The following is a 19,684-nucleotide window of genomic DNA, read 5'->3' on the forward strand; positions in this document are numbered from 1 at the left end:
ATCTCAGGAACCACACCCCTGCATGGGGCTCTCTGCCAGAAGAAGGCTGCCCTTTAGTTCCTTGGTAAAGCTGTTGCCTGAATCTCAGTGGGGTGGTGGTGAGCACGTTGCAGGCACAGTAAGACAGCATGTTTTGAGACATAGTATCTCTGCTAATTAATAAATCTACTTGAGGTCTCTGGCCACTGTTCAGCAGGCACAGCAGTATATACCGGTGTCATCGGGATTGGACTCCAAGAGAGAGAGTCCTCATTGAGCCTGATCTTTCCAACACAACAGATTGTAAGGTTAGTAGAATGAGCCGTCTCCCCCCCCACTTTGTTTTTCAAAATCATATTTACTGAGTCTAATTTGCTCATTGAGTTCCATTATACAAAGCATCAGCCAGAGACGTGAGACAGCATTTTGCTTTAAGATCATGTCAGTTCTAGATTTTTTCTTTCAGATTGTATGCCACAATGTTCACTCTGGGTAGAAGGGCATCCGCATTGTTGTATCTGTTGGGAATGAAACTGCATTTCTCTGTGTTACTCCAGGTTTGTCTACACTTAAAATAAGGCAGCAGTGCTGCTTCAGTGAAGATGCTACCTACGTCGATGGGAGAGCGTCTCCTGTTGGCATTGGTATGCCACCTCCCTGAGAGGCAGTAGCTGTGTTGATGGGAGAAGCCCTCCTGTTGACATAGTGCTGTCTACACCAGGAGTTAGGTCGGTGTAACTGCGTTATTCAGGTGTGTTTATTTTCCAAACCCCCGAGCGATGTAGTTATACTCACATGAGTTTGTAGTGTGGACCAAGCCTCAATCTTGCAGGGAATGTGCCAGCATGTGAGGACTTGGTAATTACATTGCAAATGGCATATGCATGCTGTACAGTATGTAAGGATTATGGGCCAGATTCCCAACTGGTGTAAATCAGTGTCGCTCCATTGATACCATTGATTTACACCAGCTGAGGATCTGGCCCCATGTATTGCAACAGCTTGCCTGACAGTAATATTGGTGGTGACCGTGCAATTGAAAGAGTGCAATTGCTGGAGTGGGCGGGAAATGGAATTACCTTCTCGAGGGAAATTCTGATATTCACCGTTTCATCCCAAATTGGATGAATTTTTTTTTCCCCCACACAATGAAAATTCCAGAAGAATTTCAAATCACAAATGTCAAAATAAGAGAAAAAAAGAGTTGAGAATTTCAGTCAAGATAAAACATTTCGACATTTTGCAATGGAACGCTGGCTTTAGTCAGAAAATAGTCAGCCATATCAATGAGTTACTATGCCGTTGTAACACATGTATTTGTCTGAACTGCCCGTGAGTACCACAGTGGCTCTCCCTTCCATCTGGCCAGCAGCACCTACTACAGCCTTCACACAGCTGGCTTTCTAGCTATCTAAGCTAATTGTACAGCCCCCCTCACTGTGTTATCTGAGTGCCTCACAATCTTTAATGTTTGCAGTGTTGCTGTAGCCGTGTTGGTCCTCAGATATTACAGAGACAAGGTGGGTAAGGTAATATCTTTTATTAGGTCAACTTCCATTGACGAAAGAGAAGCTACACAGAGCTGAGCGTAGACCTGCACAGACCCGAAGCAGAGCTCTGTGCTGCTCAAAAGCTTGTCTCTCTCACCAACAGAAGTTGGTACAATAAAAGATACGACCTCACCCACCTTGTGTCTCACTATCTTTAATGTATTTATCTACAGTACCCCTATGTGGTAGGGTAGAACAATTATCCCCCTTTTTCAGGTGGGAATCTGAAGCACAGTGAAACTTAGGCCCAGAGTTTCAAAGGTCTTTACGTGCCTGATTCACATTGATTTCCCAGCTTACTTGCCCATGGACATTCAGGAAGCCTGTGGTGGAACGGGGACTTGACTCAGGACTTCAGAGCCATAAGATGCAGTGCTGGATTAGAGAATTTTTGGGTCTTATGCACTATGGAAATTGGGGATCTCTCTATTTTCACTGTTGCTGGGGGTCAGGTGCTGGCCCTGGGGTGTTGTGGGAGGCCCTGTGGCAGGGAGACGACGCTGCAGAGCAAGCCCTCCCTGCCCTCACCGTGCAGCAGCTTCCGTCTCACGGGACAGGCCCAGCTCCTTGCTTTGGCCTGTTAGGTGTCATCACAGTTTGAAGGTGAGGCCCTCCCCCTACAACACTCTTCCCCCTTTCTGGCCTGTGTCCTCCCTTCCTCCTGACAGTGTGGTGAAGGGCGCCCTGAGATGGTGGCCCTGTGCCAGCACACTGAATACACATTGGTTAATCGAGGCTTGACATGCTAGCACACTGACCACTGGAGTACCCTTTCTCTTCCTTTCCTACTTGTTGCTGCCTCCACTCACAGTCAACAGAGGGAACAGCTGCAAATGGAAAATCAACATCGCTGGGAATATTACAAGCACCAAGTATGGGATGAGAGGGGACATTAGTACTGAAGGTTGTGGTAAGATGTTCTATGAATCCTGTTCTAAGGGATGCAAATTACTTTCTGGTCCACAGCAGATACCCCTTCTTAGGTGGCCCACTGCGTGTTGATGAGATATGGGTGCAATCACATGATGGTCTGATGGAGGGATTGAGCCTTCTGTTGCTTTTGGTGATCCAGAAAGACGCGCTGGCAATAGTGCGACATTATTGTAATAACTTTTTGGCCGTCACATTTATGGCATTTTAAAAGGAAATAAGCTGAGTTTTGGGGCCTTTCACCTTGACAAGGTTTTTCGGGAAATTTAAATATGAAAAAAGCCACAATCCTGGAATATCTCTTCACTTCTGTCCCACAATGAGGGACGGAGCAGAGTTGGATAAGCCCAGGGAAAGGAATGTGTCTCAGAGGTACCATTCCTCTGCTGCTCCCCATGTTGCTCTTCGGGGGGTAATAATCAAAGTAATCTACCAGTGATTCTGACTACTGGGAGATAACGAACCCCTCCTCACCACACCAGCTCAGCTGTACTGGCATGTGAGGTAGGGACAAGCCAAGATTTTACCCATTCTCATCTCTTTCTGCCCAACAGCATGAGGTGTTGATGAGCCAGTCATGCAGAATTTTTTGTCCCCCTGCATCTGCAGCAGGAGTCTGGAAAGGTTTTTGCACAGGCCGAGGGTGAGGATCTTATTCCCATTTAGGCAAACCAGCTAGAAATCAGGTCAAAATTTCCCCTCTGCACTCTCTTATTTTGTAGGGAAGGAGTAGAGGAGGTCACTTCCTTCATTATTTGTCGAGACAAAAGATCTTACACTGTTTTTGTGTGTGACTTCTCCGAAGCACTTCAAATCTACTGCAACTGGCAGATGTGGGTGCCTCGTTCCCCTTTAGGTCACTGGCTTCTTGGCCGTACTTCTGGAAAATCTCAACGGAGTCATTTAGTTTGTTCAACAAACAATGTCAATGCTGGCAAAAAATGGCTGGTCTGAGCTAATCAGAGCCCCTGCAGCAAACAGAACCACGGGAGAGGCTGACACAACCCGTGGCCTTTACGGTGCACATTTGTACAAAATGCTCCAGAATGACAGCCCTGATTCTTTAGATCAACAGAAACCGTTTTGTACTTTGTCATTACACATTTTCCCCACTCCATAATGACTTCCTGAGCAGATGACAAAATTCAATTTGTCGACTAAATTATTTTAGGCACGGCTGGCACAGAGTGTTTTGTTGAGTAAGTCATTGCAGGGGCCTTCTTGGCCGACTGTGTTTCATCAAGCAAATAACTTTAGGCACTTCAAACAATTTTATTTCTTAGAAAATACAACTTGGAAACCATGGCTGCTTCTCTCCATAAATACTACCCAGTCCTAAGGACATTATGTTGAACCAAAATAATGCATTCTTCTCCTGTGGCCTAGAGATGATATATTTAGTGATGGATTCCAGTCAGACTGAATGGCCAGGCAATTCAGATTGCCCTTTCCAAAGGATCCCCTAAAACTGGAAATAATGGGAGAACCTCCCTCTGAGAAACAAACAAAAAAAAAAAAACGAGTCAACCTCCCAAGAAACATACAGGGCAATGAACTCCCTGAGTCACACTATGTAAGCCAAACCCCAGGGAATACACAAGAAGGCCTTCCCTTAAAAATGCTTCCCCAAGGGATCTTAATCTAGAGGTCATGACCAATCTACTCTGCCCATACTGCTAAATGGGAGTGGGATCTGAGCTAGATCCTGTTTAGATGGCAGGAGGGCCCTGGGGAGGGGGCCATTAGCATTTCTTAACCCTTTTCATACTGTGTTATCTCTCACCACACTACTCAGTGGGGTTTTGGCCCAGCTTCTGGATTGATCTAGCCCTAATAAACCTTAATCTGTCCCTTTATGCCATGTTTTAAGTTGAATTTCCCAGCAGATAAGAGTCACACTTGATTATTATTTATCATTTATATTGTGATAGCGTCCCTCAACTAGATCAGAGCCCCTTTCTGCTAGGCACAAACATATAGGGCTCTGCCCTACAGAATTTGCAGTCTGAAGTCCTGAACCTGAGAAGACCTGTGTGCATGCCTAATGTTAGGGACTTGAATAGCCCCTTTAATGGGGGTACTCAACGTGTATATAGTTAAGGACATGCGGCAATCAGTGTAGGATCAAGGCCTAAAAGACAAGACGTAAATGGGAAATGAAAAACAAGAGTGGGTGGGCAGAATAGCAAAAATAATCTGATGCATAAGCTCTGTCAAAATTATCTTGCTAATACAAGTGTCCAAACTGGGTGTGGATCCAGGAGTAGTTTGCATAACTAATCAAGAAAAAGCACATTCTGAAATTCAAGCCTAAAATATGGTTGCTGGAGTAGTTAATTTCTTCTATCATCATAAAACTATTGCTAAAATAAAAATACTAGAATGGGGGGTATATTTTCAGCAAAGATTATAAAGCCAGATGGGACCAATGTGATCATCTAGTCTGGGTAGTTGACACAGGCCAATATGCATGTGTGATGGGGTGTACAAACAACACACTGGTGAGGGAAAGGTTAAGGAACAGCTCCAGACCCAGAGAGCCCTGCCCAGCTACCCCTGCTGGCCATGCTCACAGTGGCTGAGCTCAAAAGGGAGCAGCTTAGCACAGTCAGGGCGGATGGAGCAGGAGAGCAGTTGCGTGGTGCAGGATCCTGCCGAAAAGCTTCCGAGGCCCCATGCTGCTGGGACCAGGCCTCACCACCAAGCCACCCTAGGCCTTTCACTCGCAGAGGTCGATGATGGTGAGCCATGACAGAGAGGACTCCAGGAGGAACTCAGAGGTGAACCAGGGACACAAACAGAGGAACAGACGCTGGAGTAGGAAGTGGCCCAGGGAGCAGGTGTATTGACTCCAGCTGCTGGGTGACACAGCCCAGAGTATCCCCACTAGGCAGAATTGCTGGGTGCGGACACCAAACTCCCTCTCCTTGACTCATGATGGTGAACGCAGGTAATGTCTGGGTGCTCTTAAAAGGACCTTTGGAATACTGATTGGACGACCTTAGGGAGATCATGGATATAAAAGAGCTGCTGAAATAGATGCTGCAGAACCAGCAACAGATTGTGGCCCAGCAACAGCAAGTCGCCCAACAGCTAATTTGGTAGCTGGTGGCCCAGCACCAGGTACAACAGGAATGCTTGATCTAGCAGGTGGTAACATTATTACAGCCTCAAGGGGCATCCAACATCATGGCACTTGGACCCTTAGGAGACGCACTACTCATCATTCTGCCCAGCCAGTTTACAAAAATGGGCCCTGGAGATGACCCTGAAGCTTTCCTGGTCATCTTTGAGTGGGTGGCCACCATGGCACATTGGCCACCAGAACATTGGACCACCTTTTTGGCCCCATACTTGACCAGCTCTACGCAAGCAACCTATTGGAGCTTGGACCCCACTGAAGCACTCGACTATGCCAAGGTAAAAGTGGCCATACTTGACTACCTAGATATCAACCCAGAGATTTTCCACCAGAGGCTTTGCAAAGAGAGAGACCCACCTGGAGCCTGGCCTGGAGTGGTGGCCCAATGCTTGAAGGAACAGTGTTGGCACTGGTTGGAGAAGAGAAGTGAATTGGAGTACAGGTAGCAGAAGCAGACCAGAGTACAGGTGGCAGAGGCTGTAGTATTAGAGCAGTTCTCCCAAACTCTCCCAACTGGTGGGAAGGAGTGCGTGAAGTGCCACCAACCACTGACTATGAGGGAAGCTGAGACCCTGATGGAAAATTATGCGGCCACTGGAGGTCCAGCCACACCGACCCTTAGGTTAGGGGCCTCAGGAGCCAAAGCACTAATCATAAGCAAGGCTTGGGCTAGGAGGACAAGCCAAGGGCAGTCTAAATCAGCTGTGTCCTGGGGAGTTGCCCTGCATACCCCTGCCCTAACCACTAAGGCAGAATGGAGGGAAGAGTGATGTCTTTCAGGAGGGGGATATGCTCCCCACCCCCGGGGACCCATAGACCTGAGGGTGAGCTAGTCGCCGGTGACATCAAAGAGCAATTGATTTGAGTGTGGACAGGAGAAACATTTTAGGCAGGAGTGCTCTTCATGGACTGCAGCTATGGGCAGGCATTGGCGGCAGGCACCAGAGCTTGGAAATGGAGCCCAGCCAAGATAATGCTGCTGGTCTGAATCAACAGCACTACAGTGATAGGCTTGGTGCACTCTGGGTGTAACCAGACCCATTGTATGGGCAAGCTTGGTAGAATCCCCCAATACAGTGGGGACTCCAGTGTACATCCAGTATATCCATGGGGATGTGCAACCCTACACCATGACAAAAATGCAACTGGAAGTGGGAGGTGACATGGAGACTTGCCGGGTCAGCCACTCTGGCCTATGCAGTGATATTGGGATGGTTTGGGGAGCTCCTGCAGCAATGGAACAAAGGCTCCCTGATCACGAACAACCCAGATCCAAAAACAAGGGCGCTCATGGGCCAGGATAAGGCAGAAGGCTCTAGGGAGGGGGCACTTCAGGCCAGCCAGGATGCCAACCCAACAATACGCTAGCTGAGGGATGCCCGAGAAACTGAGCCTTGGCTGGATACTGGCAAATGTGGACTTTGTTGGGAAACAGCGAGAGGACCAGACTCTGAGCCAGGCCTGGGAGCAGGTAACCATTCCCACTGTGGAGGAGGGTGAAGTCCAACAGTCAAGACAGTGGCTCCATTTCAAGTTCCAAAATGAGCGACTCTACCGGGTGACAAGAGACCCCTGCCCCCTGCCCTGGGAGGCACAACATCAGCTACTAGTCCCCCGCAAGTTCCACTGGAGGCTTCTCCACCTGGTCCTCTCGGTGCCATGCACAGGGCACTTGGGAAGGGAGAAGACGTTGGAGAGAGTGGCCCTCAGGTTCTTCTGGCTAGTGATTCACAAAGAGGCCTACTATTTCTGTGCTTTGTGCCTGAATGCCAACCGCCATGGCCCAAAGGGATGCCGAAGGGCCCCCAATTGCTCTCCAAGTGGTGGGCATACCCCTCAAATGAATAGGGATGGATCTAGTGGGTCACTCGTGAAGAGCACGGTGGGGTACTGTCACATATTAGGGATAGTCAACTATGCTACATGGTACCCTGAAGCCATACCACTGTGCTCGACAAACATACCTGCCATAGTGAATGAAGTCATGAGTTTCTTCATGAGGGTCGGAATACCAAAAGAAATATTGACTGATGAGGGGTCCAACTTTTCATCTAAACTGATGCAGGAGCAGTGCAAATTTCTACATTGTAAGACCCACAAGATCTCTATGTACCACCCACAGAAAGATGGGCTGGTGGAGCGATTCAGTGGGACCCTGAAGGCTATGTTGAAAAAAATGTGTTGACTCAAACCCCAGCACTGGGACTGGTTATTGCCCTTAGTTCTGTTTGCCATATGAGTGGTCCCTCAAGCCTCCACCCGATTCTAGCCCTTTGAACTTTTATATGTGAGACCACCCAGAGGATTTTGGTCCTTCTCGAGGAAGCATGGGAAGAGCAGGAATTCTGGGTCATGGGCTTAGAGCCATATGTGCTCCAGCTATGCAAGAGATTGAAGACACTAGGGAGCTTTGCCAAGGAAAACCTGTTGAAAGCTCCACAAAAACAGGACTTTGCCTACAACCAGGGGGCTCGGTTGCCAACTTTGGAACCAGGCAATAGGGGGGTGTTGCTACTCCCAACCTCTGAGTCTAAACTATTGGCCCAATGGCAGGGCCCATTCTAAGTGGTGAAGAAGGTAGGTCCAGTTGACTATGAGATCCATCAGCCCAGGAGATGGAAGGAAAGATAGATTTACCATGTCAATCTCCTGAAGGCCTGGGAGGCTCAGGAAGACTTTTTGATAGCCCCGTGTCCCCATCCCCTCCGGGACCTGAGTGAGGCCTCAAGCCGCACCATCACCAGACCCAATACCTATGCCAATGGGGTTGGAGCTGAACCCGGTGCAGCAAGGGCAGCTGTTGCAGCTGACACGGATCTTCCCTGCAGTGGTCTCAGCCCTCCCAGAAAGGTTACACCTAACCCGCCATCACATTGCGATGATCCCTGAACAGAAAGTACATGAAAATCGTTGACCCCCTACCAAAGGAGATGTGGGGAATGGTTTGCAAGGAACTCCAAACTAGGCTGATCCTAGAGGTCATTGAGGAGTGCTGCAGGGAATGGAGGAGGCCCATCGTACCAGTGCCAAAAACCGAGGGCGTGACCTGGTTCTGTATAGACTTCAGAAAAGTCAATGCGAGATCATGCTTTGATGCCTACTCAATGCCCCAGTTGGATGAGCTATTAGAGAGAGCAGGGATCACTAAATAGATCTCCACGCTGGACTTAACAAAAGGTCACTGGCAAATCCTGATGACAAGGGCATCCTGGAAGAAGACAGCCTTCCCAAAGCCCTTTGGCCTCTATCAATTCATGATGATGCCCTTCAGCCTGCATGGAGCAGCTGCAACCTTTCAGCAACTAATGGACCAGGTGCTGCGATCCCACAACCAGTATGCGACTGCCTATATCGATGACATAGTCATTTATAGTAGCGGTTAGGAGGACTGCTGTGGTAGTCCACACTCACATCACTGTGGTAGTCCAAGCTGTCGAGAATGCAGAGCTTAACACAAACCCGGCCAAGTGCTGCCTGGGGTAGAGAGAAGTAACATATCTCGGATACACCATGAGGCGGGGCTGACTATAACCCCAAATGGATAAAGTCCAGGAATTGCCTGGCTTCTGCAACCAAGAAGCATATGCAGTGTTTCATCGGCCTGCCTAGCTATTATATGTGTTTGGTGCTTACTTTACCACAATAGCTGCTCCTCTAATGGACCTTGTAAAGAGTGCCCCACCCAGGAAGATGCAATGAATGGAGGAATGTGACAGAGGCTTCTGGACTTTGAAGGACCGGCTAAACCAGGGGCCAGTTCTCTTTTACCCCGATTTTTCCAAGCCAGTTATTCTCCAGATAGATGCGTCAGAAGTGGGCCTCAGGGCCGTGTTGTCCAAAGAGATAGGTGGCAAAGAACACCCGGCATTGTATTTGAGTAGGATGCTGTTCTCCAAAGAGACAAACCACTCAACAATTGAGGAGGCCCAAATGGTGAAAGGAGCCATAGAGACCCTATGTTATTACCTGTTAGGAAATCCCTTCCTACTCATCACAGACCATGGCCTTCTCTGCTGGCTGAACTTGAGGAGACACCAATGCCTGGATTATGAGGTGCTGCCTCTGCCTGCAGCCTTATGACTTCCAAGTACTCCACTGCCCAGGAAAGGAGCAGGAAAACACTGATTTTTTGCGGAGGAGAACAGGAAGAAGGCCCACCACCAGATTCTCGCCTGAGGGGGAAGGTGTGTGATGGGGTGTACAAGCCCCACACTGGGAGGTATGGGTTAAGGAACAGCTATGGGCCCAGAAAGCCCCACCCAGCCGCCCTTGCTGGGCATGGTCACCATGGAGGCTGAGCTCCAGGCCTTTCAATCAAGGAGGAGGAGACGCGACTGCGAGAGGAAGGCCCTTTGGAGCACAGACAGAGAGGACTCCAGAGGGGACTCAGAAGCGAACCAGGGATACCAACAGAGGAACAGAAGCCAGAGTAGGAAGTGGCCCAGAGAGCGGGCATAGGGGCACCTACCCCCTAGGACGCACATTTTGAATGATTGTTTCATTGGGCCCTGGGTTGGAACCCAGTGGAGCAGAGAGGGCCCAGGTTCACTTACCCCTGGCTGTTGACTCCAGCCGCCAGGCGATGCAGCCCAGAGTATCACCACCAGGCAGTACTGCTGGGTGTGGACACCAAACCGCCTCCCAACAGCATGCTATATTGTCACTAAGATTCTGTCTGTGGAGCTAGTCTCTTGGCCATTCAGATCACGGTAGGCTGGGATTCATCTACTAGCCTATTCTCCATTACCGAGAGTGTAACTCCCTTGAAGGTTAATGGTGGTGATGAGGACACATAATGGAAGCATTAGCTCCTTAAAAGTTATCAGTTCATTTCATTATTATTCACAAAAATGATTTAAGTATCTGAAGTCGTTTTACAACAGCCACAATCATTATCGTTTTTTGAAAGGTGAAAAATATTATGTTTTTAAAATGTCCAAGATATTTAAAGTGTAGATCAGCTAAAACTGGAACTTAGAATCTGAACAACTTTGAGTGTGTGCATGTGTGATTTGACACTGCAGATACAAAACAGATGCCTATAGTTTTGAGTTTGGATTTGGTCCATAATAATAGGCAACCTAAACAAGCATTTCTTTGGTGACCCCCAGTGCAAGAGACGGAGATACTGATCTAGAGGCACACTCAGTAGCACAATGATGGCTGCAGCAGCATTATAATTAGAATCTAAAATTGCTGTATAAACAAGACCAGGACAGGGAAGGTTTGCACCATCCGATTTCTGCATTATGCACCTAATGGCATGAGTAGAATGATGATGATTTGGTCTACACCCAAAAAGGGTTAATTTTCTATGAACTAGACCTAATCTGAATCCAGATGTAAACATTGTCTTTCCAGTTCATTTCCATATATATAGTTGAACTCAAATGTTTATTAAAAATGTTCAAGATCCCCTACTTTTAACAAAATATACATGAATGTAATACGGAAGATTATGTTTTCATTTATGCCTTTTCAGCTACACTTATGTCACTGGGCTTACAGAGGTACAACTAAGAACGTGTCTACATGATAGGATAATGTGCTTTGGGGGGTGATCTCTTAAGTGCACTAAAATGTTGCACATTAATTGGTCTGTACAGACCCTGCTGGTGCACACTACAAGTTCCCTAGTGCACTTCAACATAGTACTGTTTCAAACAGCATGAATTAAAGCACACCAGCAGGGTCTACACAGTCCAATTAAAATGTAACGCGTTAGTGAGCTTGAGAAATCACACCCGCTATGACAGGGCCAGACCTGATGGCTACAAGAGAGTAGTGGAGGTATCTATATTAGCCCCAGGATCAACAAATCCTTGTTCCCTGGGTGATTCAGCTGGGGCTACTCCAGGGCAATTAGGCCAATTAGGCCAGTTGAGGCCAATTGAGGAGCTTGACCCAGCAGTTAAAAGCCTCCCAGTTAGGCAGAATGGGGGCAGCTGAAAAGGAGTTAGGAGGAACGGAGCGGAGCGGAGCTGCTACAGAGCTTGAAGCGATCGCTGTTGCTACCACAACCCAAAAGGTACAGGAGTCAAGGGGAAGCCCATCTGGGCATGGCCAGGGATCACAGGCACAGAGGCCTGAGGAAAGACCCTTGTCCTGGTTCCAGGAAGCAGACCATGAGCAGTGGGGCCCAAGGACAGGCAACCCAGGGAAGGTAGTTGCTCACGGTTTGAGCAGTTTGAGGCTACTCCTCACAGGATCCTTGAGTTGGAGCCTGGGGTAGAGGGTGGGACTGGGCCCCCCCTGCTCCCACCCAGCCACACCATCGGTGTAGCCAAAGAGAGCGCAAGACCCGTGGGGCCAAATAGACTGTCCTCGCCACATCTCATAGAGCACATTACCCCACCATGTAGGCAAGTCTTAATAGTAAATAAATAACTATCTAAACACACATTAATGCAAAATATTTACATTTTCTACCATTATTTGATTTCAGGCTTCTGCAGTAACTGAGTTACTAACATTTAAAGGCCTTGATTTTGCACAACACTTATTGTGGGCTATAGAAAATCACCTAAGTGAGTTAGGTGCCTAACTTCCATTGATCCCAGTGGATTCTCAGCAACTTGAAGTCTTTAAATCAAGATTTGGGTCTTTAAGTCTTTAAATCAAGATCAGCCAGAGGTTATGGACCTACTGCTGGAGTGGGTGGGTGAGGTTCTGTGGCCTGCAATTTGCAGGCGGTCAGACTAGATGATCATAATGGTCCCTCCTGGCCTTAAAGTCTGTGTATTTATGAGACTAGCCTGTTTAGGCACTTTTGGTAATCACAATATTGAGCAATTAAATTTAAGCATGAGAGCAGTCCTATTCATGGCAAATGAAAGCATGTGCTTCAGTGTTTTGCTGGATCTGGGTCAATGGTGTGTTCTATCTTGAAAATCTGATGCTTTCTGAGAGATTCCATCATGATTTGATTAGCTCGTGAGTAAAAAGATTTTTCTTTGAATTGCCAGTGGTGTGAAATCAACCTGGGATTTAAATCAATCTGGATTCTTCCCTTCTTACACATTGGGCCAAATCATGGCTCAATTTAGATATTGTGTACATTTTGCACAGATGTTTATTTCCATAAATATTGTCATTACATTTATTGGTAGGAATATTTGTTGAAATGGTGAGTTTCACAGTTATTTTGCAGAATATTTGCTGAAAGCGAATTTCAAATGTGAGAGTATTGATATGTCATACACCTAACTGTTAAAATGATCCTTATTTAATCAGGTGACGGAAATGTACCATGTTACGTATGTGTCCAACCAAATCAACTTGATTTCTAAATACTTTCAAGGGACTGGTTTCTGAACAATCTGTCATTTAGACCAAGAATTATTCAGCACATACTTTTGGGCAATGGATCCATTGGCAATAGTCGCTATCTTCTTGCTGCTAGTTTGTGGGGGGGAAAGAGGCAAAGTTTTTCAAATGAATGATTTGCAATTTACACTTTCTGGGTAGGCCGGAGAGTAAAAATGTTCCATATCGTTTCTTTTACGAGGATAGTGTAAATGCAACAGATCCATCTGTGGCTGTTCATGTTATACAGTTGTCCATCTACTGAGTTAAGCAAACGGAGAATATAAATAAAAACAAATACTTAGTAGATTCTCATGCATCATAAATGCCTATCAACACCCTGCTTCATAGATTCTGTAATTTACGATTCCCTCCGTCTGCACTTCATGGAATAGCAAAACATGCAAGATAGAAGACCAAAGCATGCTTGTTCACCGATTGAAAACTGCCTAGTGGTTGTGGAAGGGTGTAACCAATTTGTCTGAATAAACTGTTCATAAGATTCCACTTGGAGAGATTTGTAACCCTTATTTAATCAAACGTTGTCATAAAGACCACTTTTAAGGGCCTGGAAGGTATGGAGATGAGGTTTTTAGACACAGGTCCATTTATATTAAAAATATGCATACTGCCATGCACCAAGAAAAAGACGGCTCTATATGATATTTTTGAGCTTGACTATGTCTTTCCCTCTATTTTACATTAAGTGATAAATTGCCCTGTTAGATTCATAAAACATGATTGTGTGAGGTTAGTTGGTTTGTTAAGCACCCTGGGGTGGAATTCCCCTCTGTGCACACAGCCTGGGCACCATTTCAACCCTATTTGGAGCTTTTAAATGAGGCATAACTCTGTGGCTAGCTTTCTGCACAGGAGGGATTTTCACCCACCAGATTTTTAAGTTCTAGGAGGAAAAGCTCAGGTCTATGGAGAGGCCGTGTGGTGTAATGGCTAGGGAACTAGAGTGGGAGACAGGAGACCCAACTCTGACCTGCTGTTTGAACTTGGGCAAGTCACCTCTCCCTTACCTCCCACCCTTTGTCTGCCTTCTCTGTTCAGGGTACTGCAGGAAAAAAGGTGTGTTCTTAGCCCAAGTGAGCTAATTTGGGTGACAATAGCAGGGAAAACATGGAGACTTTGCTTTTAACTCGGATTAGCCACTTGAGTCCAACCCCAGACTTCCCTATATGCTTCAACTTGAGTGGTTAACCTGAATTAAAAACAGAGCTGCCATGTCTTCACTGCTGTTTTACTCTGGTGACTCTTGCCAAGTAGACAGCTCTAAAGGGGTCCCACATAAGAAGAATGGACACTAATCTAACCTCTGCTCCTCAGCTTGCAGATCAATGGGGACAGGGATGATGCTGAGCTCCTGGGCCACCTCCACCATTGAAGAAGTTGCCCAGGCGGCTCCTGACGGCCTTCGCTGGCTGCAGCTTTATATCTACAAGGACCGGAAGGTCACCCGCTCACTAGTGCAGCGTGCTGAGATAGCAGGCTACCAGGGAATCTTTGTGACCGTGGACACGCCATTCCTCGGCAAACGTTTTGATGACGTACGCAACAAGTTCCAGCTCCCCCCGCACCTCAGGTACTGACCAGCCTGCTGCTCCGGGAAGGACATTTACAGCTAAGGCATACACACCTCCATGGCGGCTGCTGCTGCTGCAATGTTGTGTGTTTCGGGTTGTTCCCGTCTGGCGGGAGGACACGTGCCGCACTTTCCTTTAGTAAGGCAAGCTCCATCTGTAGTTCTCTCACCCCTGCTATCTCTCGGAGCATACTGGAGACCAACCCCGAGGTAAAGGGTCTTGAGTATCAGTGGGAGTATTAAAAGCAGGGGGGAAAAAGGGGAACTGCTCCTGATTTTAAACAAACAAAGAAACCTGGGTCTTCTTGTATAATGAGTTGGAATGGAGAAAGAGGCCCCAGTTTCAGGAGGGACCTAATTTAGTGTGCCACTGAGGAATCCAAACTGAGTCAGGATTGCTGGCTGTCAGACGCTAGACTCTCAGCATGTAACACCAATTGCTTAGCAGACATAAGGGAGATCTCTTTCCGACAACTCATCCTGCCTGCCGCATCACTTACTGCTAATGAAACCGGCCTTACCTGTGAGCCTCCGTGTAGTCAGACTTGGCAGAACATTTCTGAAACATTTTGCCCCTACTTGTAGAATTACTTTGATGAAAATCTGCTTTTTCATTACATTAACATTGCAAAACCATCTAAAGCCAGAGAATTCTTTTAAACTCTAAAATGGAGTAATTCAAATGGAAATAAAAGACATTTGTGAATCTTTTTGTTTCAGAGCCTTAGGTGAAGTTCTCCAGTATGGTGCTTTGTCACGTTATCTAATAACTTTTTCTTGGCTTCAGACTTTCAACAAAGTTTCAGAGTAACGACAAGGTGCCATTGTGCACAGAAATTTATGTAAGGCAACATTCATTCAAGTGTTGATCTGCATTTCACAGTCCAAGAAAAACAAGAGTTATTTATATAATCTTATCCATGGTTCTGTTTTTTCCGATCCACCCCACAAACCAACTGCTGAAAAGCTGGATCTTACCTGGAAAGGGGAGGGAGAATGCAGACTGTTCCCTTCTCATTTTCTTCTAATGCTACGATTAGAGCCGCAGAACAAAAGCTGAAAACCATGTGAAATTCAGCTAGTTTCAGGATGAAGAGAAAAGTGAAACCAGCTGGTTTCATGTGAAAATTGTTTGGTTCATTGAAATGCAAAATAAAACTTCATGCCATCAGAGGCGGGGCCTAGTTTCTGGCAGAGTGGTTTGGTGGATGGGCCATTGAGGTGGGTTACAGAAGAGCTTTGAAAGACACATCTCTGGTGTATCTCTCAGTGAAAAAGAAGCTCTGTAGCCGGTTCATTTCTGGTATAAGGGCCTTACCTGCTACTGACTGTGTGCAAGAAGTACATGACACATTCCTCTTTTTTACACAAAAAACAGTGGAACCTTCCTTTGCTCAAACTTTCCAAAAATGTTCACCTTCAGGCAGTGACCATGCAAGGAAAATTTCAGCCCAAAAGGTGTGCAGTGGTGTTGTAGCCCTGTTGGTCCCAGGATATTAGAGAGACAAGGTGAGTGAGGTGATATCTTTTATGGGACCAACTTCTGGAGAGGGGAGGAGTTAGTCCAATAAAACGATATGACCTCAGTCCAAAAGGGAAACATTTCAGAAAGTTATGTCCAATTCTAAAAAGGGGTGTTTGAATATAAACTGTTAAGCAGCTGCTGCCACTTCCTCTATAATGCTACTGAAGCCTTTGCCAGCTCATCTGATGAGCTGACATGTCCTACGAAGACTGCACTGGGGAGAATCCCCTTGATATCTCCTTTGCTTCAAGCTAACTCTGGAAATGTGAGTGGGTTAACTAAAGCTTGGTCTACATCTAAAACTTAGGTCAGCCTAGATACATCACTGTATAACTGTGAAACAGTTAATGCCCTGTGCAACATAGGTTGACCTATCCCTCACTATATATACAGTTAGGTTGATGGGAAAAAACCCTTCTGTTGAGGTTGGAAGCATCTACACTACAGGGCTGCAGCGTCATAGCTGTGCCACTGTAGTGTAGACATGACCTGATTGTCCACACTACAGTGACGTGGCTACAGCCGTGCTGCTGTCGTACACGTAGCATAAACAGACCTTAGAGATACCGATGAGCCAGATCCATTGGCTGAAATCCTGGCTGCATTGAAGTTGAAGGGTATTATGCCATCAACACCAACGAGACCAGGAAATCACTTACTATGTTTAATGGGCTTTGGATTATTCCCTAAAGGAGCAGCCCTGGTCCAGCAGAATGAGCATCTATCTATTTTAGGTACTTATAGGGGCCCCATTACCATAGTATCTGAGCTCCTCACAATCTTTACTGCATTTATCCTCACAACAAACCTGGGAGGCAGGGCTGGACTATTTTCCCCATTGTACAGATGGGGAACTGAGGCACAGAGAGACTCTGGGACTTGTCCAAGGTCACACAAGAAGCCTGTGGGAGAGCAGGGACTTGAATCCAAGTCGTAGGCTAGTAAGACCATCCTAATCACTGGGCCATCCTTCCTCTTCATGGGTTCTAGTCTCAAGACTTGTTGGATTGGGACCTGATTTTGCTCCCCTTGAAAGCAAGGGGATGTTGCTATTGATTGCAATGACAGTCGTAGTGGCCCTTTTGTGCAAGCTAAGAGACACGTGACTGGCCAAAAGTGTTTTTGTTGGTGTTGAATATTACCCTAAATGCTAGGATATGTGCCTTTGTCAGCTGCATTATATAAGGCTCCAATCCTGCCATAAGATCTGTACTGCTGCAGGGATCTGCTTGCATGGAACTCAGTGCAGGGCTAATGAGAGGTTTTTTTCAGTTTAATTTTCTTTGTCTCTCTGTAACTTTAGAATGAAAAATTTTGACACCAACGATTTGGCATTTTCCTCCGAGAAAGGCTACGGCGAAAATAGTGGACTGGCTGTTTATGTAGCCCAAGCGATTGATCCATCCATCACGTGGGAGGATATTAAATGGCTCAGAGGATTGACATCTCTGCCGATCGTTGCAAAAGGAATTCTCAGAGGTTTGTGGCAGTGAAGATTCAGCAACAGCTTCTCTTGAAGCTAGATGAGGCTTCCTTTATTTAAATCACCAGCTGATAGAAATAAAAACTTTTATGTTGCTTTATTGGTACTGATTTTTCTGTAGGATTAAATGGTAGAAATTTGTTCAAATAATAAATACATAAAGACTGCATAGGGAGTGCATGATTTTACTTTCTCGTTTTAAAAATATTCTTATAACAGAGGCACCAATAACTTTAAGCATTTGCTGAAATCCCATTGATTTTACTATGGATTTCATGCATGCTTAAATGCTTTCCTGAATAGGGATGAGTTGCCAAATGGAGCCTAAACTAGCTGAAACAAAAGGCTTCTTCCTCCTAACTCGGGGCTGGATTCTGTAAAATGGCAGGCATCACCTGGGAGGTGCTAACTGTCTTTCCGTGCCATCCGAGTTCAGTGGGAGTTGAAGGGCATTCTCTTCCTCTTTCTTTCTCATATAAACTCTTCTCTGGCGCTCGTCAGTGTAAGTAATTGACTCAAGGTTGGAGATGTTGGGACTAGCCCCAGGCCTCATGGCAAGCTAGTCACAGAAGCAGGAAATAGCATTCAGTTAGGGTAACCAGATGTCCCGATTTTATAGGGACAGTCCCGATATTCGGGGCTTTTTCTTATATAGACACCTATCACCCCCTATCCCCTGTCCTGATTTTTCACGCTTGCTCTCTGGTCACCCTACATTCAGTACTTCCTTACTCTCAATTATGTGCCTGTTGTGCTAAATCTCATTGCCTCCCTGAGGGACCAACGCCACCTGCACACAAACAAATGTTGTATATGAGACATTTCACCTCCTTTCTCTTCACATACTGATCTGGAGACTGGACAGCCAAAAGTTGCTTTAAGTTATTATTTATTGCAATGGTACTTAGAAGCCCCATTCATGGGGCAGGACCCCATTGTTATTGGTGCTGTGTACACACACAGCAAAAACAGGGTTGTTTTATATGGAAATTGAGTTTGCATTGTTCTATGCATATCCCTTTCACCATGTATTATTACAGCACAGTTCTGCCTCGTGTCAGAGATTCTCACAGCTCATTTACATACATAAGGGAGAGGTCTTTTCCAGTGCGTTAGAACTCAGGCTTCAAATCCTGATTCAGCCCGTCTTGGTGTTTGACTTTGAGGTAGTTGTTTGACCACTCATGCTTCAGTTAACCCATTTACAAAATATGAACGTTTCATATATCGGAAGGATGTTACGGGACTTAATTACCATGTGGAAAGGACTTTGAGATCCTGTTAAAAGATACAGTTTATATTTTAGTTGTGTGTGTGTGTGTAAGCACAGATACTATGGTAGTGGGTATAAGTATTATAAATAGTTTTACATGTTTACATATACACTTTAATATGTAAAACTAAGTATAATTCTATCTATAGTACTTACAGTGGCCCCCATTACCATAAGATCAGAGCGCTTCAAGTCTCTAATATATTAATTCTCACAAAAGCCTTGTGGGGTAGGACCATGCTATTATCCCCATTGTACAAATGGGGGGACTGAGGCACAAAGACGCTTTAAAATGTTTTTGAAGTCTTTGTGTGACTGATACACCTAAGTGTCTGTGTCACTTAGGTACTAAGTCCTATTGACGGTCAATGAGACTTAGGCTCCTAAATCCCCTTTTCAAAAATGATTTAGGCACTTTAGAAGGCTTCGTCGTTTAAGGTCATATTTTCAAAAACGCCTTAGTGACTTGGCCAAGGTCACTCACTGTGTGCCAGAGCAAAGACTGGGACCATCCTCACTCTGTCTAGATTCTAGACAACCCCTAACTTTCCATTTTAACTGATATATTCCCAGATCAATAAAATATACAATTTTCAATAATGTTGTAAGGATTCATATGTGTTGGCATTCATTTAGGTGAATCTGAAATCAGCTATGAAAAGGGAACAAATAGACTTGTTCAACCCATGGCCTATACAGGTCCAAACCTGAGAGCAGGACTTTGTTTTTGTTTGTTTCTTTCGGAAGCTTCTGTAATCAGTCAAAAGCCAATTGAACATAGTGAAGTGACTACATTAAGTGTGGATTAGTACTGTAATGATATTAATTTCAGACTACAGTAAAACACACAGCAGGAGGATTATTTTAATGATGATGAATTGCAGTTCAGTGTGATGAAAGTGCATA

General features: G+C 45.8%; 1 protein-coding gene across 1 annotated transcript in view; it reads left to right on the forward strand.

Annotated features, from left to right (window-relative positions):
- HAO1 (hydroxyacid oxidase 1) overlaps nt 1–19,684 on the forward strand; it is a 51,548-nt gene that overhangs the window by 17,705 nt on the left and 14,159 nt on the right. Inside the window, exons 3-4 of the mRNA XM_067565323.1 lie at nt 14,242–14,497; nt 17,326–17,501. Coding sequence (XP_067421424.1) covers nt 14,242–14,497; nt 17,326–17,501 — 432 coding nt within the window. The remainder of the gene's footprint in view (nt 1–14,241; nt 14,498–17,325; nt 17,502–19,684) is intronic.

This window comes from Emydura macquarii, unplaced genomic scaffold (assembly GCF_026122565.2).
Source record: "Emydura macquarii macquarii isolate MOO-44397 ecotype Brisbane River unplaced genomic scaffold, CSIRO-AGI_Emac_v2 contig_2676, whole genome shotgun sequence".
Classification (NCBI taxonomy): Eukaryota; Metazoa; Chordata; order Testudines; family Chelidae; genus Emydura; species Emydura macquarii.